We start from the raw sequence: 24,008 nt of genomic DNA on the forward strand, positions 1-24,008 counted from the left end.
TTTATAGCCAAGGAAGACTGAGGCACAGAAATGGGCTTGCAGTCTCAGCAAGTAGCAAGAGTGTAAATTCAGACAAAGTTGAGTGCCTTCTAACTAATTATATTGTGTGGGCAGCATTTAGGTGTTCTCAGAACTATTGCCTTTAGCCATAATAAAAAAAATTTTTTTTTAAGTTCCAAGTAAGGGCATTTAGGTATAGCACAATCCCCAGTGTTTTATACCTTCTTACTTTACACATTTACTACTACCTTCCCAGCCAAACTATTCCTCTGGCATGCAGGGTGCCTGATTGAGTATCACTTTACATATTTTCCTCTTTAGCCTATGAATGTCCTCATGTTAATATAAGCTTCAGTAAGTGGTCATAGTTCTAGCTCATAAACATCCTTTCAATCACTGGTGTATTTAAGCTCGAATGAGAGACTAATAAAAATTAAAATGAACCTCATGACAAGTCCTAGGAAGAAAAGTCATGTCAGTACAAAAGATGGGAAAGGTGCTAAAGGCAGCTTTCCATTGGAGTGCTTCTTAATTTATGGACTTTTGCTTTATGCAGTTTGTTAAGAACTGGTGAAATTATTGATCCCCCTCTCCCCATCCCTCCACCAAACAGTCACAGAAACACATTACCTATTTGAAAGAACAATTCCATTAGTTAGTTATAAAATTTAATTGTAAAGATCAAGCAGTGGTTATTGGTCAAACCAATCCACATTAATAGCTCTGAAGTGTACAGACACTAGTTTTTAAATAAAGGTGACAAATACCAATCAGATTCTTATAACACTGTTCAGGATCTAAATAAACGTGATTCTGGACATAATTCAATCCACAAGGCTAGTTGAGTGATAGTGCAATCATCAATAATTAAACCAAAAGCATTATTTTCCAACTCACTTTTAAACAGAATAAATTCTAGCTTTTGTAAAGTCTAAAGCTACAAAAAACTCAAAGCAATGCAACTATTTTTCTACCTGAGATCAAAACAAGTTTCTTTTTTTTCGATCTAAACATAATTCTTGGCATTGAGGTAAATCTGAATTCACGTGATACACTTTGTCAAACTTTTCCAAAAAATTTAAGCCCTGCTTTAGAGAGAAATCCTGTTATACATACATATTTACATATTTTTTCTTCAAAAACTAATGACAATTTTATGAGGTTAATAGGCATGTACTGGGACCATGATAGTACTAATAATGTGAAAATAAAAAGCCATTCTTTTATACAAAGTGTTCCTATATGGTGCAATATAAAATGCGTTCACAGAATCTATGTACATACATGAATCACCAAAAGTTCAGAAACTAAGCTCACTTCAAGAAAATTAATTCTGTTTTTTTGGAGTAGAGGTTGCCAAGTTGTGTATAACAAAAATTTTGTGCATAAAAGCTCTGAAACCAAGTCTTAGCCTAAATTGGCAATAAATGCAACTTAAGTTAAAAGCTAAACCAAACTAAATCTTTACTGTGGCTTTGCAACTTTTGCTTTGTGGCCTGCAGGTTTTCCTGAGGTAACAACCTCTTATCTCTTGCCTCTCCTTCTTGCTGCCCCTCTCCCTGCCTCCAGCTTCCTTTTTCATGGCTGTCTTTGGCAATGCTTCCAAATCTTGAAAGCAGAAGAACCTGCTAAAGTAAATGGGAAGGATGAAAAATAACACTATATATGATGTACAAAAACCAATCTAAGATTATAAACCGAGGGGAAAAAAAATACTAGAAGGCAGGCTGAGCAGTAGTCTACCCTCAAGGGAAAAGAGAACATAAAAAATAGGGGTCTGTACTCCTAACCCTTCTTGCACATTATCTTGTAATTAGAAGAGCATGGGACCAAAACTTCAAACTTTGAAAAGGTAATGACTTTGAAGGAGGAGCTAGAGAAGTGAATAAATGGTAAGTACAGCAGCATCTTTAGCTGTCAATGAGTTTCTTTGCTCTGGCATTCGCAATGTCAATACGATCTTTGTTGGTGTCAGCCTGAAAAAAAGAAAAAGATAACAGCATTATGTTACAAGGTAAGTTGCTCTAAAAAAGTTAAATTTCATATACTTGGGAGTAACTCATACACTGAGAAAATTCAGGAAACAGATGAAGTCACATTACAAATCTCACTGTAGGCAAAAAGAGACAATATGAGGGGTGCCTGGGTGGCTCAGTCAGTTAAGCATCTGACTTCGGCTCAGGTCATGATCTCACAGTTCGTGAGTTTGAGCCCCGCATCAGGCTCTGTGCTAATAGCTCAGAGCCTGGAGCCTGCTTTGAATTCTGTGTCTCCCCCTCTCTCTGCCCCTCTCCTGCTCATGCTCTTTCTCTCTCCTTCAAAAATAAATAAAAACATGAAAAAAAATTTTAAAAAAGAGACAGAATATGAAATTCATTTGGGAAAACTGGGTGTATAAACATGACAAAGACATGACAGAAGAAGTGGCCAGTATTTCATAAATTCCATAACATTTTTTCATAGTTTAATATGTCTGAAACTGGGATGCATCTTATAATCAGTGGCATTTGAGATGTGGCATTTTAGATGCAATGAAATTAACAATACTCTTTGCTACAGATTTGGACCTTGTGGGATCCCCTGAACTGAATCATAAAAACTTTTTTTTTTAATTAAAAAAACTTTTTTTAGTGTTTATTTTTGAGACAGAAACACAGCATGAGCAGGGGAGGGGCAGAGAGAGAGACACACACACACAATCTGAAGTAGGCCCCAGGCTCCGAGATGTTAGCACAGAGCCTGATTCATGGCATGAACTCATGGACTATGAGATCATTACCTGAGCTGAAGTTGAACACTTAACCAACTGAGCCACCCAGGCGCCCCAATGAATCATAGAATCTTATCTGAGACTACTCTAGCTCTAACCCAGAGAGACTGAAAGAATTTTCCCCAAGATTTTTGTAACAGATATATTACCATCCATATCAATATGTGAATTAAAAAGATGGGTGATATGTAGCCTAAACCCACACTACAGCTTTGAAGGCATCTCATGAACCACTGTTTGCTTCACTGAAATCCACCATTGAGTCAACAGAGCTAAGCTTAAAAATTCACCCCATCTTTAAAGCACAATGAGATTTTTAATAAAATAACAGTAACAAGAAATGGCTTTTAGACATGACACATCCAAACACTGAACACAATTTCACTTCCAGTATCTTTTCTATCATGTGAAATTAAAAAAAAAAAAAAAAAAAAAAGGCAATTCTACTTTTTCTTTACTCATAGGACACTGTTTTGTGTGTCCACTCCACAAGAACCATTCTGCAGGACTGATTTTCACCTACTGACTCATAAGATGAAGATTCAGGAACCTACTAATTTGTTAGTAACAAAATAAAATTCCTGAAAGCTAACTCATTCATTCAGGGGGGGAAAAAAATAGCCCTCCCAAAGGTCAGAGTAGAGTCTAAGCTTCATATGTGAAATTTTAAATAAAACCACTTCATTCCAAGATCTTGGTTTCAAAATGAACCAACTGCCATGAGCAAGGGATTGGAGAACTTGGCTATTGTTTTTCAATGTGTTAGAAATGCCACCTTAGGGGGCAACCTGGTGGCTCATTCAGTTAAGCATCCGACTCTTGATTTCAGCTCAGGTCATGATCTCACAGTTCATGAGATCCAGCCCTGTGTCAGGCTCTGCACAGATAGCCACGGAGCCTGCTTGGGAGTCCCTCTCTCTCTCACTCTCTCTCTGCCTCTCCTGTGCTCATGCCATGTGTGTGCACTCTCTCAAAATAAACAAAACCGATTAAAAAAAAGAACTGCCACCTCATCAAAACTGTAAGACTTTGATAGGAGGACAGGATCTCCTATTATTCTTTACCAAAGTATGGAGCATAGACATCCATTACTAAAACACTGCAGATATCTCAAATTTCTGAGGCACAAAGGAGAGTTTACCTTTTCCGTGATCCGGTCTATTTGTCGATTTTGAGCCTCAATCTCATTGCCCATGTCCAGGGCCATGTTTTTTAGGTTTCCTAGGATACTGCCCACTTGGGTCAGGTTCTCTTCCATTTCATCTTCTCTGGCGTCATTAGTTATACTATCACAAAAACACAGTTAATTCAGTACTTTTATGGTGAATTATAAATGGACTAATTGGATTTAATTTTCATAAAAATAAGTAACCAAAAATGACCTCAGCAAATGTTAGACCTGTGGGAATGTAGGTTGCCATTCTTGGAAAACATTGCCCAAGGAAAGCACAATGTCTTAAAACCCATGTAAGAGAAGTAACAACTCTAGAACAATGGTTCTCAAAGAATGATCACAGCATCGCGTGGGAACTTACACTAATTCTCACATTCTACTACAGATCTACTGAATCAGAAACTGGAAGTGGATCCCATCATTCTGTGTTTTAATAAACCTCCCAGGTAACTATGATGTATACTAAGTATAAAGAACCATTGCTCTAAAACAGAGGTTGCAGGGCCTGCATGGCTCAAGTAGGTTGAGCATCTGACTCTTGATTTCAGTTCAGGTCATGATCCCAGGGTCATGGGATTGAGCCCTTCATTGGGCTCCTCACTGAGCGTGGAGCCTGCTTACGATTCTCTCTCTCTCCCTCTGCCCTCCTCCCCGACTTGTGCGCACGTGCTCTTTCTCTCTCTCTCAAAATAAAAAATCGAGGGGTTCTAGGTAGCTCAGTTGGTTAAGTGTCCAACTTTGGCTGGGGTCATGATCTTGCAGTTCTTAAGTTCAAGCCCATGTCAGGCTCTGTGCTGACAGTTCAGGCCTGGAGCCTGCTTCAGATTTTGTGTCTCCCTCCCTCTCTGCCCCTCCCCCACTTGTGCTCTGTCGCTCTCAAAAATAAACATTAAAAATAAATAATTAATTAATTTATAAAACAGAGGTTGCAAAACTCTGGCCCAAAGGCCAAAACTGGCATGCCACCTCATTTTCTAAATAAGGATTTATTCAAATACAACCATGCTCATTTGCTTATATGTTGTTTATCGCTGCTTTCACCCTACAACAGAGTTGAGTAGTTGCAATGGAGACTGGCCTGCAAAGTCTGAAGTATTTACTATCTGACCCTTTACTGTTATCCTTATAGGGATCTAGCTGACCCCTGCTCTAGATGATACATTTAAAACACAGTTTCCTATTTATAGAAGTAAAATATGCTTATTTAGGTAATTTGAAAATACCGAAAAATGTAAAGAGAAACGAATCCATCAACGAAGGTGAACCAGTCAATATTTTGTCAGAAGACAGATTTTCAAATGCATTTTTCAAACAGCATAAACACTATTTCTAATTGATGAGTTAGGGTTTGTATATAACAACACCCATCCTCCGGAGTAAGACATTCATTTAGGAAAGGGGTAAAAAAATCAGGAGGAGCTGGCATACCGTTTAATGTATCCACCGCTGGCTGTGCCAGTAGTTGCTTGTTGAGGCTGACCATTTGTCACTCGACCTGGCTGCTTAGATACTACATTGCTAGGACAGTTGTCTCCACCATCTCCCCATGTTGCCTTGTAGGCCTTACCGGACTCAAAGTTCTTTGTCCTATATAAAAGTCAGGAGTGTAGAGAGATACCGAAAAGCAGGAAGGGAAGAATTGGAATTATTAATGCTTTTTACTTTGAGGATGACCCTAGCATCCTTAGCATAAAAGCTACCTCTAGTTAGACCTGGATTAGCTATACTATGCTTAGTTGCAATATGGCATAGAAAAAAGATGAATTGTGTAAGCCTGCTGACATTAAAAAGTTTTTTTGAAGGTTCAACTATTTCCATGAAATCTTCATAAGCAGTTAGCAAGTTGGAAAATTCAATTATTTGATTTTTCAGGTTCCCCTAGCTTTTGCCAGTCTTTAGAAAAGAAGATTGTGGATACGAGGAAAAAAATTCCTTAGAACAGGTGTTCTCGGATGCCTTAAGAGGCTCCCTGGGGGGGCGCCTGAGTGGCTCAGTCAGTTAGCATCTGACTTCAGATCAGGTCATAATCTCATGGTTTGTCAGTTCGAGCCCCACATCAGGCTCTGTGCTGTCAGCGTGGAGCGTACTTTGGATCCTGTGTCCCCCGCTCTCTCTGCCCCTCCCCTGCTTGTGGTTTCTCTCTCCCAAAAATAAACATTAAAATAATAATAATAAAGAGGCTCCTTGGAAGGATCTTACAAGTTGATGAGAGATGGAAGAGAAAGAAGACTGAATGGGCAATACTCAAACCCTGGTGCCCTTTTATTTGAACCAGAATAGTTCCAGCTGATCAGATTTTTGAAGTTAGAATTTTGCATTAACTTTTAAAAAAGAAACAAACATCACGAAGAAAGGCATGAATGATTTCCAAATTGTACAGCCAATGAATAACTATCTTGGCCACACTGGTGGCAGTTACAAATCCTTTGATTCAGGGCTTTTCCATTTAAGAGTTTCCTTTTTCTCCTTAAAAAAAAATAATAAGCCTGGAGTGCCCAGGGTGGCTCATGGTTGAGAGTCCGACTCCTGATTTTAGCTCAGGTCTTGGTTTCAGAGTTTGTAAGATCAAGCCCTACATTGGGCTCTGTGCTGACAGCATGGAGCCTGCTGGGACTCTCTGACCCTTCCCTGCTTACTCACATGCATTCTCTCTCTCAAAATAAGGAAATAAACATTTTTTAAAAATTCCTATATCCAGGCCTCTTAAATAAAAGCATGTACTTTAGATGTAACTGATACGCCAAAGCCAGAATTTTACCATGGGATTTACTACTCAAATTGGTAATAATGGCAAGAAAAAGAGCCCTTTAAAGTGACTTTTCAGTGACTATTACAAAAAAAAATAAATAACACAAATAAAACTTTTTTATTAATTGTTTGGCTAGGTATATTTGTCACTCACACAATTTTATTTTTTTAATTAAGTCTATTTATTTATTTTGAGAGAGAGACAGCATGAGCAGGGGAGGGCAGAGAAAAAGGGAGAGAGAGAGAATCCCAAGCAGGCTCTAGGCTGACAGCAGGCCTTGATCCCACAAACCATGAGATCATGAACTCCTGAGCCAAAGTAAGGAGTTCGACACTCAACCAACTGAGCCACCCAGGTGCCCCTTCACTCACACAATTTTAATTTTTACTTTTCTGTAAACAAAAACAAAGTAGTATATAGCTATAATATTGGTGTCTGATTTATTCCACATAATATGCTGATGAGGAAGTTTCAAAACTATAAAAGCAGAGGAGAGATTTTATGAAACAGTGGCTCCTTCCTTAATAGACGTTAGGATTCATTTTTGACAAACCTAGAATCAGATCTACAACCATTATCATTAATGCTACAGAAAGGTACTACTACTTTTTTTGTAAGGGATAATGAAAGGGTAAATCTATCTATGAAAACTAAAAAGCTAATCAAAGTGCCTTTCTTGGTTCCACGTTAAGTTCTCATGATCAATTTCCAACTTGTGCTCTTTAATTAATTTATCACTAAACCATGTTAAATCTATCTTGGAACAAGGTGGGATATACCTTTTTAAAGTGAATATTTACATATAATTATCTGTTGGTTTGGTGAAACCCATTTACATTTATGTGTTGTTAATAAGTCACAGACAAAATTCTAAAGTAGAGTAATTCCTAGTAAATTGACAGCGTTATTATTTATTAGAAAGTTAATAACCAGAAATATTAATAGAATTAATATATGTACAGCTTTTATCAGGATGTCAGATTGTAGAACAGTTAAAAAGAGTGAGGGCTGGAATCAAGTCACTGAATAAAAGACTATATTTCTTGCTAGTCTTAGTACATAAAGAATAGCCCGGGGAAGGATTTGTGGGACTCCTAGTCTATCAAGGGATATATATATATATATATATATATATATGCTCTAACCTCCTCCTCAACCATAAAAGATAAGATTTGAAAATTCTTTTAACCTTTGAGAATTCTTCCATCCATAATTAGCTATAAGGGGCTTAAGATGGAAATGAACTGTTTTAACATGATATAGTGAATAAGTTTCAGTTAAAGCATGATCTGTGTTATAAACAAAAAATCAGACTGGTTATCAAACCTTTCTCCCCTTAAGAGGATGGGACCCTGGAAAATGTTCGTCAAATATCAAGGGGAAAAGGTACAAAAAGTGGACTTTGAATTTTTCTTTTTATAGCTTTGCATTGGGATTGTCATGTTTACTTTCAAATGAGTTGGGGAAAAAACTGCACTCTTTCCATGCAGTTAGGACTATCCTGAATGTTTACGAAGAGGTGATTTTTAAATGATGTTGATTTTGTATTTTTATCTACCTGACCTCTCCAGGTCTCTTCAGCACCTCCACTCTACGTAGTATCTTCCAGTCGATCCTGCCGCTTGCCACTACCCTGGAGTTTGTGCCACTAAGTTGGAATACCTTGAAAGTTACCTGTTTTTAAGGAACTGTTGAGTAGCTGCCCATGTAATAATAACAACAATAGCAACAGTAATAAGAATGATTTTAATCTTATTTGTCTTCCTTCAAAGGATCTTAACTGCTTTAAAGGTAATTATTTCCCGAACTTGACTAGGCACAGTGCAACCTGGATGCCTGTGAACACACAGATGCATAAGTTACACACTGAAAATTTTGCTTTAGTATGTATGGAGTAGAGCCTGCAAATCTTTTGTTATTATTGTTTTATTGAAATTCAAAAGCTTATTTAGCTCCCCAGCCAGGGGTAAGGGACTGTGTAAGGACTTCCAATCTGTTATAGAAAGAGTATTTTAGTTACTCTGGTAGTCTGCCTTAGTATTTCTATACATTGGGACGGTAAGGAATTAATCTGAAGGAAGCAAAAGTATACACCAAGATTTTATTTTTTTAAAAAGCCATAAGATTTGTGGTATACTGACTTGAATCCCAATCCTAGACCTGTCTTTCCAGAGCTGTAGAGCCTTAAGCAAACTTCCATTGCAAGTGTCCTTTTTCTTATATGTAAAACTAAGATAAAATAAACATACTGTAGTTAATATTAATACTTCACGGGGTTGTGAAAAGATCCTGTTGATAATGGATGTAAACTGCTTTGAAAAGCATTAGTCAAATATTTTTATTCTTTGGCTTCAACCTCAACCTGATCCTTACTTAAAAGTCCATGCCTTTAAGGGCACAATTACCAACTGGCATGTTTACTCTTCTGGCCCATTAACACTCCCTAGCTTTGAGGTAGCTGAATATAGTTAGATTATGGCTACATAAAAAAACATCAGGCCCAGGTTGTTTTGGTCTACAGTAAGAAAGAAAAGATTCTGATGCGTGACCGGATTCTTTCGCTTACTAAAATTTATGGTCTTTCTGGGAAGCAATTAGACTTCATAATAAAATGCTTACGCAAATTTATAATTTTTAAAATCATTTTTATCATTAAATTGCATTGGAATTTAATGCAATTAAATTATGATAGAATTAAGAATGCCATCTGGGGGATGCCTGGGTGGCTCAGTCAGTTAAGCATCGTAATCTTGATTTTGGCTTATGTCATGATCTCATGGTTTGTGGGATTAAGCCCCATGTTGGGCTCTGCGCTGACAGTGAAGAGACTGCTTGACATTCTCTCTCTGCTCCTCCCCTGCTCATGTGCGCGTATGCTCTCTCTCAAAATAAATAAATATACATTAATGAATAAAAAAATAATGCCATCTGGAAAGTTAGATTTATCCTGTCAGTTTTGAGGTGTCAAATAGTCTTTATCACTTTTTTTCCAAATAGCAAGTTTGAAATAAGGATTTGATATCCTTAATATCCTTCCAATTAAAGAAGCTGTTGTAAAAGCAGGAAACAGGATTTGATATCCTTAATATCCTTCCAATTAAAGAAGCTGTTGTAAAAGCAGGAAACAAGTCTCAAGATATGATCACAGTAATTTTAACAATTTATACAGTTTTGGTTGTTAACATTAATATTAACAGAATAAAAACAACAAAAAAAGCTCAATGTTAGCTATAGTTCTTTCATATCAAGAAGAGACCAACTAAATACCAAATGTAATGAGTACAAGTGTGTGCGTGTGTGTGTGTGTGTGTGTGTGTGTTTGCGTGTATGTGTGTGTGTATGCGTGTTAGGTGATCAGGCTACAGGAAGGAAAAAAAAGGCAAGAAACAATGGACAGAAATCATATGCTTAACCGTCATCTTCACAATTCCTATAAAGAACCAAAATTAAGGAGTCAGGGGTGCCTGGCTGGCTCGGTCAGTAGAACACCCAACTCTTGATCTCAGGGTTGTGAGTTCAAGCCCCATGCTGGGCGTGGAGCCCACTTAAGCGCCATAGCCAAACAAAACAAAACAATACTTAAGAAGTCAAAGATTATACTAAACAGTAGGCAGACTACAGGGTTAACTTTCATAAAAAATTAAGATTAGTGGGGCGCCTGGGTGGCTCAGTTGGTTAAGCATTTGACTTCAGCTCAGGTCATGATTTCACGATTTGTGGGTTTGAGCCCCTCATTAGGCTCTGTGCTGACAGCTCAGAGCCTGGAGCCTGCTTCAGATTCTGGGTCTCCTTCTCTCTCTGTCCCTCCCCCACTTGTGCTCTGTTACTCTCTGTCTCTTAAAAATAAACATTAAGAAAAATTAAAAAAAAAATTAAGATTAGTTAAGCTCTGTATTAATTCAACATGAAACCAGAGCAAGCTAACACATGACATGATAGGAACTATAGAGCAAATTAAGGGAGAAACCCCTTACTTAAAGAATATTCAAATATGGTAACATTTTAAGTTTATATCCCATCTTGTTCCAAATGGTATTCAAGATGACTAGATTGGCAATTAATTCCAATTTGGTAGTGGCCTAAGTTATGGAGAATCCAAATCATTAGAAGCAACTCTTTAGGAGGAAAAAATCTTGATTCTGGAACCGGAAAGGCATAAGGAAATAACAAGATAGGCTGAAATCGAAGCCCTATGGAGAAAGGTGGATTTAGCCTGAATTCCCTTACCTTTCATCAGAACATAGGATGAAGCAATTCTCTACAAAAATCAACTTATTTAAAACTTCTTAAGAAACTTCAGGGGTGTTTTTATTTTTAATCTCAAATGTTATTTAGTAAAAGCTTAGTTATCAGAGTCATTAGTCAAAGGGTCGCATTATAAATTAAGATCATTTTGTCAAGTCCATCTTTTGGCATACAGCACCCAGAACAAACTCACTTTACATTACACATCACAGCACAGTTTTAAAGACAGTCTCCACAATTCACAAAATCCATGCACATGCACAGAAAAGCCATTTGAAGCATCACCTTTAGATAGCAGGTTAACAGCTCAAACTGCGCCACAAGACTGCATCTTAAAGTTCTCTTTGATCAGTTACTGAGCTCGGGTCCTGATGTTAAATCTTCATTTTTAGTAAGCAGATTAGAAAGGAAGAGATTGAGAGGATGAAATGCAGAAAATAGTGAGTGCCAGTCAAACAGAACAGAAACAGGTTTAGAGTTCTAAAAACATAATGCATTTAAATTCCTGCCTGGTTTCATAGAAACAATGAACATCTGAGAATCTAGATAAAAAGAAAAACAGGAAAATAATTTAAACCAGAGTATGCTTCATTTTTCCTAAGAATGTGTGGGTGATGATATTCTTACCTAAAATTATGAAAATTAGTATGAAGAGAAGGCAAAAACTAACGGGAGAGGTCCTAAAACTTTTTTTCTTGGTGATTACAGATTTCTCCCCATTATTTCTATTATATATTTATTTGCATTTTAATTTTTAAAAATCTTTTTATACGTCTAACTCTCCCATCAGCCAACAAGTTTCTTAAAGACATTCAACCAACAAGTATTTATTGAACACCTACCAAGATACCAGGTCAGACACACACAAAAAAACAAGAGTAATGACAAATAAAACAGTGCCAGAGCTACGCCTTACTCATCTTTTTATCACCAGTGAGTAGGATGGAAGGGGCACTCAAAAGTTGACTAAAATATGTCAGCATTTATTTTAACAATCAGTGCTGAATTTTTACACCTCAATATGACATAAGACTTGAACAGTAGAAAATCTCTAGTACCAATTTTGAAGCTCTCTAATAAGTGGTCCAAAATTACCAATTTATCTTCAAACTATGTGTCTGACATTATAAGCATACACTGAAAAGAGGCAAGTTCAGACAGAAGAGTACCTTGTCTGAGAATAGTTAAACTGAGATACGAGAGAGTTTACTATTATGAGACTTCCCATTTCAATTCTGCTTCTTTCTAAACTCTTATTAATTAGAATGACAACTTATCGGGGCGCCTGGGTGGCTCAGTCGGTTAAGCATCTGACTTCAGCTCAGGTCATGATCTCACACTCTGTGAGTTCAAGCCCCACATCAGGCTCTGTGGTGACAGCTCAGAGCCTGGAGTCTGCTTCGGATTCTGTGTCTCCCTCTCTCTCTGCCCCTCCCCTGCTCAGGCTCTGTCTCAAAAATAGATTTATTTATTTATTTATTAAAAAAAAATTTTTTTTTCAACGTTTATTTATTTTTGGGACAGAGAGAGACAGAGCATGAACGGGGGAGGGGCAGAGAGAGAGGGAGACACAGAATCGGAAACAGGCTCCAGGCTCTGAGCCATCAGCCCAGAGCCTGACGCGGGGCTCGAACTCACGGACCGCGAGATCGTGACCTGGCTGAAGTCGGAAGCTTAACCGACTGCGCCACCCAGGCGCCCCACAAAAATAAATTTAAAAAAAAAAAAAAAAAAGAATGACAGCTTATCAAAGTTACTGTCAAAGATAATAGAACTTTTAAAAGATCTGTGCTATCTGTGCTACAGTTCAAATAGTAGCAAGCTAAGAGAATGACACTTATTCACGATTTTAAAGTTTAATCCTGGTAGTCCTTTAAATTAGCTAAAATTAAAATTCCCTTCTAATACAGGGTTCTGTTAAGTAAAGCTATTTCCAGGTCTCTTTTGTTTACTGACCTGGTTTCAGTGAATACTACTGAACAAAAGAAATCTCAAAGAACAAATCTACCCAATACATTTTCTATATAGAAATACATCTAACAATGGCAACAACAAACAAGTTCATTCTTTTCTTGCCAAAGTCAAGCAATGTAGCATATAGTTAAAAGCTGTGGCTGTAGCTGGTTTTGAAACTCAGCTCTTCCATTTCTAATGTAAGTTTTTTGTGCCTCTGTTTCCCTATATGTAAAATGGTGCTAAGAAGAGAATCTATCTCATATTAAGGTTACTGTTAGGATTAAATTTAAAGTGTTCAGAATAATAAGCGCCTAAATTAATAAAAAAGGCCCACAAATCTTATCCAAACCCTTGGATGTGAGACATTTTGAGCAGTACCACATAATCAGTAAATACCTGGATATTTCTGTAGTGAAGCAAATTAACACTTACATGAAGTGTGATAAAGATCACGAACAGTTTCAGTTCACATCACATTTTATAGCCTAATTAATGGGTTGTGGCACCACATTATGAGGAAAAAAAAAAAAAACCAAAAACTTGGTTCTCGGAGTTTTTCAGATTTCTGAGTGGCAGATTAAGAGATTGTGTATCGAGTTTTTATTACTACCAGAATTACCACTAGCCTTATACGATCCTGTGTCCGCCTTTGAGAAGCTCATGTTATGGCTATTTATATGATAAGCCTAACTAAAACCCAGATTAGCAGATAAAATTAGAAAGATCAAGACACTGGCAGGAATAATAGTAGACAGAGCTGAGGACAAGAGATACCATAGAGGCCACGGAATTAATGTTATAAGAAGAGAGAGGTGCAAGGAAGGCAGTTAAAATCGGGTATCTTTAAACTAAAATATCACTCTCTTCCCTTCAGGGAAAAATCCTTCTGTTATAGGAGCACCTTAACTCTTATCTGTCAAGAAGTGCCTTCCTCTCTGGACCTACTGAGAAAGGGTTCTCAGAGGTGAGAGGCTGCAGACAGCTTCAGGACCATACTCTACCTTCTCTCTCACCAGTGTCCCAGAAAATCCTGCCTATGCTTGGTTCAAATATACAAAGTGAGATAGTACTTACTAATAATTAATACTTCTATAGCTCCATTCCCTTCTTATTATATCAGATCATCTTAGGATTCACTGCTCTTTCTGTTTACCAACCCTAGACTCAGAGCTGATTTTGCCCTACATTCTAGGGAGGTCTTCCTTCTTCTTGCTCTTCTCCTAATAGGTAATCTCAAGGAAATTCATTAGACTTTTCTCCTCTGGACTTTTTTTTTTAATTTTTTTTTTTTTTTTTAACATTTATTTATTTTTGAGAAACAGAGTGAGACAAAGTGTGAACGGGGGAGGGGCAGAGAAAGTAGGAGACACAGAATCTGAAGCAGGCTCCAGGCTCTGAGCAAGCGGTCAGCACAGAGCCTGATGACGGTCTCGAACCCACAAACTGTGAGATCATGACGTGAGCCCAAGTCGGACACTCAACCGACTGAGCCACCCAGGCGCCCCTCTCCTCTGGACTTTCAAGAGGATACACAGAACACAGGAGAAAAGCACAAGTTTACAATCCATAGTTAAGAGTTTAGATAAAAATGGGGCACCTGGGTGGCTTAGTCGGTTAAGCATCGGACTTCGGCTCAGGTCATGATCTCATTCATGGTCTGTGGGTTCGAGCCCCACATTGGGCTCTGTGCTGACAGCTCAAAGCCTGGAGCTTACTTCGGATCTGTGTGTCCCTCTCTCTCTGCCCCTCCCCAGCTTACACTCTGTCTCTCTCTCTTGAAAATAAACATTAAAAAAAATTAATGCATTTCTAATGCATTTAGTGCATTTCTAACTTGTTTGCTTAAACCATCTGCTAAACCCTGACTGTCAAGTCATAGTTATTTAAATAAACGCTTTCAGAGAGTCAAACAAGGTCCAAACAGGTCAACAGATTTGTCTTAAAAAAAGAAAGCCAATGGACAAAACTACTGTCAAATCTTAACTTCTTACAACCAAAACACTAAAGTTGACCAATAAACGATTCTATATTCTTTGGTAGAAATGGCTAAGAATGCTGTCACATGAAAAATTATCTATAAGTATGACAATATAACAAAAGTTCCCCCATTCCTAACTCCTTTGAGAAGTAAAAATGCTGAGACTAGATGAAGTACTAATGTTTATGAAACTCTTCAAAAATGAATTCTCTCAGCAGCAAGGGTGGTCATTCAATTTCCAGGCGCTGTCATTTCAACTAAGGGTAAAGTTCAAAGTTGTTTCGTTAACAAACAGAAGGGAAGATAATGGTTGAATGCCTTAGGTAAAACCTCATCTTGGTTGAAATACATAGAATATTCGTCAACACCATGGAGTTTGGTTTACCAAAGAGTAAGTAGAGAATTTAAATATTCATAATGGAGTGACCAAAAACAATGATCCCTTTCAAATATAATCTTATATACCATACACAAAAAGTTTGAAGACTTTTCATCTCCTAGTTTATTAGAGACTTCAAATTTTCAGACTTCTTTGATTTTTCCTTGTGTTTGACACACAATCAATTGCTTTAAAATAAATTCCCTTTGACTTACAGTTTTTTCTCTAATCTCATTAACAAGGCCTCACCTCACAGGCCTAGATTATAAAAGGTTCCTAACTAGTCCCCTAGTGTGCAGTTATATATTCTACTCCAATCCATCAACCCCTCAGTCTGCCTACTTATGTCTTATTTTTCACTTCTACTCTATATGAATCATGCAGCTAAGTCAAGCTTCTCTATAATTTCTGTTTACATTAGGAAATGCCCCCTAGTTCTTCCATGTCCATCCAAATCCTTCTAACACTCAGAGTCCAACTCAAGTCCGATCTCTCCTGTAAGATTTCTCCAAACCAAATTTTATCAGTTCTGTACCCTTAGCTTTAGCTGACATGTGATCTAGCAGTATTATTTATTTTTTACTTCTCTGCTATTCTTCCTCATATATCTAACCACATGGTAGGTCTTTTGAAGACAGGATCCAAATCCTTTCCTCCTTTGGCAATCCCTCATGTGCCTACCATAAAATATATATTTTGTTAATACTCTTTGTTTGAGAGGAAAAGACACTAATTCCATCCTGCTATACATTATCCAGATGTAAATTTCCTCCATTATATTTCATACATTATTAAAAAATGAAATTGTGACTTGATCCCAGAAAAGACCAAATTTAGGCCATGGTTTTTAGTGAACATGCCCATTTTCATGAAAAGGTTGATCTGCCTGAAGGAAAAATGGCTTAAATTTATCTCACAAAGTTCCGTATATAGGCCCAGTCACACCTCTGACCTTATCAGAGGGGTGGGTGGGGATGCTCTCACTTTAATTTTAAAAAGATCTTGATTTCTCAACTCACCTATTACATGGGCAGACACAAAGGCCACAGCACTTGTTGAGTTCTGTTAAAGTCTTCTCTGCCTCTCTCATGTCTTTATTTATTTGGTCCATGCCTTCTTCTATGCGGTTTAGTTGTTCTAAGAATAAGGTGGGGAAGTTACATTTTGTTTTACAGTCCCAGTACCAACCAGAAAACACTATTATTATGAATAGCAAACCTCAATTTTGAATCCACCAATAATCCATCATTCCAGTGACTGTATCAGTGCCAGAAAGTACTACATATTGTCCAACATGAAAACAATCTTTCACAAACTGATTTTGAGGCAGTGGCCTCTTACTGTGGGAAGATTTGTTCTAAAGAAATTTGTGTAAGAGGAGCATGTGAGAGTTTTAGAGATCACCCCTGAAACCAAATAAAGTATACTTTGACCAGACCAGGTCCCTAGTGTTTTATCTCTGGATAAGTTCAAAACCTGAGGGCTATCGTAAGTCTAATAAAAACTAGGCCAGAGGGGCACCTGGGTGGCTCATTCGGTTAAGTGTCCGACTTCAGCTCAGGTCATGATCTCACAGTTCACAAGTTCAAGCCCTGTGTCAGGTTCTGCGCTGACAGCTCAGAGCCTGAAGCCTGCTTCAGATTCTGTGTCCCCCTCTCTCTCTCTGCCCCTTCCCCACTTGTACCCTGTTTCTCTCTCTCTAAAGTGAAAAAAAAAAAAAAAAATTAGGCCAGATTGCTCAGGGGCAACTCAAATAGAATATTTCCAAGCTCACCCAAATCTAAACCTGTTTAAGGTCTTAACCTGATTTCTGAAAAGGATGCAAGAATATCATAGTATCTAATGTACATATGACAAATGCACACAATAAATCCTGCTACTGGACAAGTACTTGGTATACAATTGGGCACGGTCATCCCCACCTCAAATAGGCAATTAACACGACATAATTCAGAAAAAAGGAAACCTATCACTTTTATCTTACACAGAGAAGGCACTCCCCAAGGCTTAATTTTCAACATGGCTGATTTGAAAGGGCTTTCTGGTATTCTAAGTCAAATCAAGGGTTTTTGCCAATGACTGCAACTCACCCCCTTGTTCATCCAGCATAGTGATGGTCTTGATTCCTGCATCCTGAGACTAAAAGAAGGGAAAAAAGCTGATAGCACTAAAAAACAAAAGCAACAGAAACAAAGACTACAAGGCCTAATAGCAAGAGATAATCATTTAGAAACCTAAGTTCTCAGAGGATTAAAGCTACAGAGAAAACTAATATTCCAAACCAACTTTAACCATTCACCATGTCCCAATAAAATTAAATCACTAATTCATGGTGAATTGATCTTCCTTATCACATTCTAATACTGTCAATGGGAGAAACAAAAAAGGTCCATTAGTGTATGGTTTGACAATTTCAGCAACTGCTGTTTCAAATAATAAAGCTTACTGATACCATATCCTTCTGACTCTTAACAGAAATCCCAGCTTATGCTATCAAGATCCCTCTTATACAATTTCTGTACTTAACTTTAATGATTAAAGTTTGTTTCTTACCTCAATGGCTAAACCCAGCATTCTCCTTGTGCTTTCCAGAGACTAGGGAAAAATATAGGGTTTTAGTATTCTAAAATATGTAGCCAAAAAAAAGAAAGAAAAACCTGATCATATATTCATGATGCTATTCTATTTTTAGATACTGCCAGCCCACCCAACCTTCCCTTTAAAATAAACAAACAAAACAAAAAAATAAAGTTGAGCACTATAATTTTAGTTACTTTCTTCCTACCAGGTGCTCCATGAGAGAAAATTTGGAGGCATTTATAAAAGTTTAATGTAGGCAGAAATCAAGGTATATAACACAGACATCAGAAATTCTGTTAAATTAAATGTTTTCAATTCCTCTAATTTAGAGTATTTTGTTGTAAGTAATTGTTACACAATGACTATCTAAAAAAAAAAAAAAAAAAAACCAAAAAAACCCAAATTGCTTTCATTTATTTAGCTTTTAGTGAGCTGAAAAACTAAGGGGCCAGCAATGGCATTCTGAGGCAAATGCATTCTTGGACATAAAGTGACGGGGAGGTCAAAATGGACTTCTAAGAAGGTCCTTTCATCCCTCAACTGAAAGAGAATTGCTGGGGTGCCCAGGTGGCTCAGTCGGTTAAGCATCCGACTTTGGCTCAGGTCATGACCTCGTGGTTCTAGAGTTCGAGCCCTGCATAGGGCTCTGTGCTGTGGATTCTGTGTCTCCCGCTCTCTCTTCCTTTCCCCAACTCATGCTCTGTCTCTGTCTCTCAAAAATGAATAAACATTTTTAAAAAATTAAAAAAAAAAAAAAAAGAAAATTACTTATTCCAAGTAAAATATTTACCTCATCAGTAACCTGGTGGGCTCTCAGCTGAATTTCTTCTGATGACAGATTATCCATGATGAATTAAAACTTTTGATAAGCACAGAAACTGAAACGTGGATATTCTGTAATAATAAGGATATAAAAAAGTTTGAGCAAAGAGTATGGATTTATGGAATTCAGGATACTTATCTGGAAAACAGGATGGAATAACCTATCTGTATCTTTATCCAGCTAGTTATCTATCACAGGTGAGGAAATTATGGCCAAGGAAGGATAAATAGTTGGTTAAATGCTAATTAGCACCAGAGGAGAAGCTGAAACTCAGGTTTCAGGACTTCTAGTGAAATGCTATTTCAAAGAGGAAAGTGGTCTCTCTACTTTGAGGACCACATACTAGAGACAAGCTTTAAAAGATTATTAAAATGAATTCTTGGTTATAAAATGTTCTTCATACATTATTTGAATACGAAAAAGCAATAAGGTGAAGAGTCTAAGTTAGGTAGTATTCCATTAATAAAGTAACAAAATTCAAAGTCATGTGCCTGAAGAACACAGGAAACATTCTAGACATGTGCCAGTTGTCCAGGCCACTAATTAGAGAAAATGAATTATTTTCATTCTTAACAAGAAAAGGGTAATGTTAATGTAGAACTCAGAACAGATTTTTCACAGTGGATTCTCCCTTTCCAATTATATTGTTTCTTGTTTTAGTGAAGCCCCTAAGAAATGCAAAAATTCTTTCTCCTATACATAGTAATTTAGTAACTCATAACTCGGAAAAAGAAGATTCATAGACATTCAAACTAAACACAAAACAGTTACTAGGTGTTATTCAGTACTACTGTTGTGTATCCCTCTTTGAAAAGTCATATGGAGTAGTAACTACTGTGTTACACCTCTAGGTTGCTTTCCTTTCATTACATTTGTTAGCTTTGTGTTATTTTTTTTCTGTTATTACATTTTTGAAAACAAATTTTACCAAAGCCCTGTGTCAGTGACACAGATAAAGTTCTGAATGTACCCTCAGGGAACAAGGGTAATGATTGTCATGAGTTTGAGGGGGGTGGGTAGTGTTACTGGCATCTAACAGGTAGAGGCCAGGAATGCTGCTAAATATCCCATAATGCTCCTAGGGACAGCCCTTTGCAACAAACGATTAACTGGTCCCAAATGTCAAAGTGCTGAAGTTGAGAGGCACCCTGTCAAGGAGTATATTCAATGACCGGTAGGGAACCTAGTTAACCAGGAATATACTAGACTAAATCCTTGGAAGACAGTGATTTTGTTATATATATATATATATATATATATACATACATACATATACACACACACATATATATATATGTATGTTTTTTTGTTTTTTTGTTTTAAATCTCTAACACCTAATATATTGGATCTGACAGTTGGTACTCCAGCAAATGTGTGCTGAATGAACACATAAGCAGAAAAACAAGGTGCATTCTCAAAATATTTATGTAGATTTTAGAAACAAAGCTACATATACCAGTAGCACTAAGCCTGCAATTATCCACTAGAAACACAAAGCAAAAATTGCCATTACAAGTGTATGATCTGAAATGGCTTGCTAGTCACACACAAATCTTTTTAGTCACATCCATAACTAACCATCACTTTTAGTAGAATCATCACTCATAAAACAAAAAACAACAATATTATATTCTCAGTACAGAAAGGCACTGCATTTGGAGTCCTGTTTATTTATTAACTCCTATTATCGTGGCTGTTTTAGGTTTAATTAAGATTTTGAACCTTTATTAAAGCCTTTAATGCTCATGAAAAAATGATTATTCATTACTATTAGTAATAAAAAGTATTACTGCAAAAGCTACAGATTTAATTTCATATCTTGCTTGCCACTGTAGGACTCTGGTTCTGGCAAAAGGTTCATGTACTAAGATATATAATCAAGATACAAGGTCTTTCTTGAATTAAGAATTGTTCATTCATAGGTAGAAGCATAGGTAGGACCACATGCTTTATTACTTTGACCCTTTAGATTTATCAGAGATATGTTCATGCTACAGTTTTCTCTTCTGTCAATCTTTTATAGTTGCAATTATGAAAAGAAAAGTTGTTTTTGTAATCTCTCGCCTTCAGATTTTTGTACACCTTTCATTTCTATAATACCTCGTCTGCCTTCCCAGGTAACTTGTTTCTCCATTACTTTCAGAGCCCCAACAAGATACCTTTCAAAGCCTGCTCTTACCAGGCAGAATGCTCCAAAGTTGTCTATGCCCAATAGAACAAAAAAGTGATATGAAAAGTAATACATGCTAATCAAGCAGTGCCTGGAAGTGACATCCTTAGTCAAGTTTCCCAATACAGTGTCCCATGGGTAGGAATGTATTTTGGGCATATAATGCCCAGATCTCTCAAACTGTATAATTTCATAATTCTACTCCTATTTGCTATCTTCCTATCCTAGTGAAAATCGGCAAAACACGTAGGTTGAAGGAGAGGCTTGAATGTAAAACTGACCTCTGTCAAACTAGAAGATTCCTTCTAATTATACACACACACACACACACACACACACGAAGGCAGATACAGCTGGGAGGCAGAAATGAAGAATCACTCCTGGCATGGCAATGGACTCATTTTGAGAGACACAAACTTTGGTGAACTCAAAGTTCTGCCTAGTATTTCTTTTTTTCCTCCCCTGAGCAGATGGCGCACAAGACAAGAAACAGACTTATGTAAAGTTCTCACCCACGTTTGACAAGCTGATATCAGAACACAGCTGCCTAAGACCTCTACTCTGGCTTCTTGAGGGTGTTGAACACATGGATACAGTAAAAGGGAGTAAGAGAGACAAAGCAGAATTATAGGGGAAGGACAAAGCAACAATACTTCCAAGGCTCTTATTAGCTTTTACTAAACTGCTCTGAAGCGTCAGGCAGGGTGCAACCTAGAATTAGTTATATAGCTTTACTCATATTTATTATTATCTCCAGGAGTTTTTCCTTATGGAGTCAGGAAAAGACTACTCAGAATGTTGTAGTAATGAGAATTAGAGGGAGTGCCTAGTGGCTCAGTCAGTTAAGCCACTGACTCTTGCTTTCAGCTCAAGTCATGATCTCACAGTTCATGCATTTGAGCCCCATGTCAGGGTCCATGCTGACAGTGCAAAGCTTGCTTAGGATTCTCTCTCCCTCTCTCTGCCCCTTCCCTGCTCTCTCTCTCAAAATAAGTAAATAAACTTAAAAAAAAAAGGGGGGGGGCTTAGAGCGGCAACTGAATGGCTCAGTCAGTTAAGCGTCTAATTTCCACTCAGGTCATGAGCTCACAGTTCCTGAGTTCAAGCCCTGCGTTGGGCTCTGTACTGACAACTCAGAGCCTGAAGCCTGCTTCAGATTCTGTGTCTCCCTCTCTCTCTCTGCCCCTCCCCCATTCACACTGTCTCTGTCTCAAAAATAAAACACACAAAAAAGTTTTTTAAATTAAAGCTGGGGGAGGGGAAGGAAAATGAAATGTCTCTTGACACAAATATCCCATTAAACTTTGTCTTCAGGGTGCCTGGGTGGCTCAGTCAGTTAAGCATCTGACTTTGGCTTACGTCATGATCTTGTGGTCCGTGAGTGTGAGCCCCACGTCTCTGTGCTGACAGCTCGGAACCTGGAGCCTACTCAGGTTGTGTCTCCCTCTCTCTCTGCCTCTCCCCTGCTTGTGCTCTGTCTCTCTCTTAAATGTAAAATAAAACATAAAAATTTTTTTATTAAAAAAAAAACCTTTGTCTTCTTATATATAATCTAACAGGTTAAATATGTGTCATTTTTGTCAATATTCCTGGAACTTAATATACTATGCTAATTGTGAGTGTAGTATATGCTCCCTTTGAAAGATAAAAGCAAGAGTTTCCCTAGCACTTTTACACTGTATCTCCCTTAATTTGGTTAATTTGGGCTTACTAGAAGACTCTAGTTTACCTTAATTTCTTTTTATAAACTTTGGAGTGGGGAAGAAGAAATGTTCACTGAGTACCTTAGTATATATCATGTACCCTACTAAGTACTTATATACATCATTATCTTTATTATGCCACCTTATAGATGGGCGAAATAAGATTCCAGTAATTTGCCCAGGGTGACTGAATCAGTAAAGAGCTGATTTATTATTTTTATTTTTAAGAGAGAGAGAGAGAGAGAGAGAGAGAGAGCAAGACTGAGGGGAGTAGGGGGGAAAGGGGCAGAGGGAGAGAGAATCTCAAGTAGGCTCCACACTCAACGAGGAGCCCAACACAGGGCTCAATCCCACAACCCGGGGGTCATGACCTGAGCCAGAATCAAGAGTCAGACGCTCAACCCACTGAGCCACCTGGGTGCCCTGTTTTTTGTCTTGTTTTGTTTTCTTTTTGAGCAGACTTATTATTCAAGTATGGATACTCTGAAACCAAAGATAGTTCATGGTCTGGTAACTAGTCTTACTGTTGGATGCATCTTCCCTTAACAAACATCAGATGTTAAGAGAACTGTTGAATATCAGAAAATAGACTACCCTACCCGATGGCTCATTCTTAAATTTAATATAAATATATAATATACATAATATACATATAATAAAACCATAAAAATTCTTCAACAGACTCAAAAACAGTTAAACTAAAGGAAGAACTGGGGTGCCTGGCTGGCTCAGTCAATAGAGCATGCAAATTTTGATCTTGAAGTTGTAAATGTGAGTTCCACGTTGGGTGTAGAGATTACTTGAAAATAAAATCTTAAAAACAAAATTAAAGAAAGAACTAGAAAGACAAAAGTTATCATGGTTTTCAGCTGTTTTAAAATAATTAAGAATCTGAAATTATATTAATTTAGGGGCGCCTGAGTGGCTCAGTTGGTTAAGAATGCAACTTCAGCTCAGGTCATGATCTCACAGTTCAGGAATTGGAGCCCTGTGTTGGGGGGCTCTGTGCTGACAGCTCAGAGCCTGGAGGCTGCTTTGGATTCTGTATCTCCAACTCTCTCTGCCCCTCCCCCACTTGTGCTCTGTCTCTCTCAAAAATAAACATTAAAAAAAATTTTTTTAATGAAATTACATTAACTTTGAAAATAATACTATTGGGAATAAGGGATATAAAGAAAAAAGTCTTAGAACTGAATCAACAGGAGTTCGATGTCTTCACCAATAAAAATCAGGAAGTAATAATATAATCAGGAAGTATATATATATAATATATAATAAATATAATCAAGAAGTAATCAGGAAGTAATGGAAGTACAGCACTTTATCATTACTATTATTTTTAAAGATTTTATTTTTAAGTAATCTCTGTACCGAACCTGGGGCTCAAACTCACAACGCTGAGATCCAGAGTTGCATGCTCTTCAAACTGAACCAGCCAAGCACCTCACACACAACACTTTAAATCACCACCCATTTCAGTG

The 24,008-nt window shown here is 37.4% G+C and overlaps 1 protein-coding gene across 7 annotated transcripts in view; it reads right to left on the reverse strand.

Annotated features, from left to right (window-relative positions):
* Positions 1 to 651: 651 nt before the first annotated feature.
* SNAP23 (synaptosome associated protein 23) overlaps positions 652 to 24,008 on the reverse strand; it is a 38,482-nt gene continuing 15,125 nt past the window's right edge. For 3 of the 7 annotated variants that reach the window (XM_043554134.1, XM_043554133.1, XM_043554132.1), the window contains exons 2-9: positions 18,622 to 18,725; positions 17,805 to 17,846; positions 17,342 to 17,390; positions 16,271 to 16,388; positions 11,448 to 11,480; positions 5,373 to 5,531; positions 3,912 to 4,056; positions 652 to 1,976 (exon numbers count right to left, since the gene is read on the reverse strand). In XM_043554134.1, the coding sequence (XP_043410069.1) occupies positions 1,911 to 1,976; positions 3,912 to 4,056; positions 5,373 to 5,531; positions 11,448 to 11,480; positions 16,271 to 16,388; positions 17,342 to 17,390; positions 17,805 to 17,846; positions 18,622 to 18,678 (669 nt within the window). In that variant the 5' untranslated portion in view covers positions 18,679 to 18,725 and the 3' untranslated portion in view covers positions 652 to 1,910. The remainder of the gene's footprint in view (positions 1,977 to 3,911; positions 4,057 to 5,372; positions 5,532 to 11,447; positions 11,481 to 16,270; positions 16,389 to 17,341; positions 17,391 to 17,804; positions 17,847 to 18,621; positions 18,726 to 24,008) is intronic. The other 4 variants (XM_043554135.1, XM_043554136.1, XM_043554139.1 and 1 more) reach the window with 2 other exon arrangements.

Source organism: Prionailurus bengalensis, chromosome B3 (genome assembly GCF_016509475.1).
Source record: "Prionailurus bengalensis isolate Pbe53 chromosome B3, Fcat_Pben_1.1_paternal_pri, whole genome shotgun sequence".
NCBI classification, from domain to species: Eukaryota; Metazoa; Chordata; class Mammalia; order Carnivora; family Felidae; genus Prionailurus; species Prionailurus bengalensis.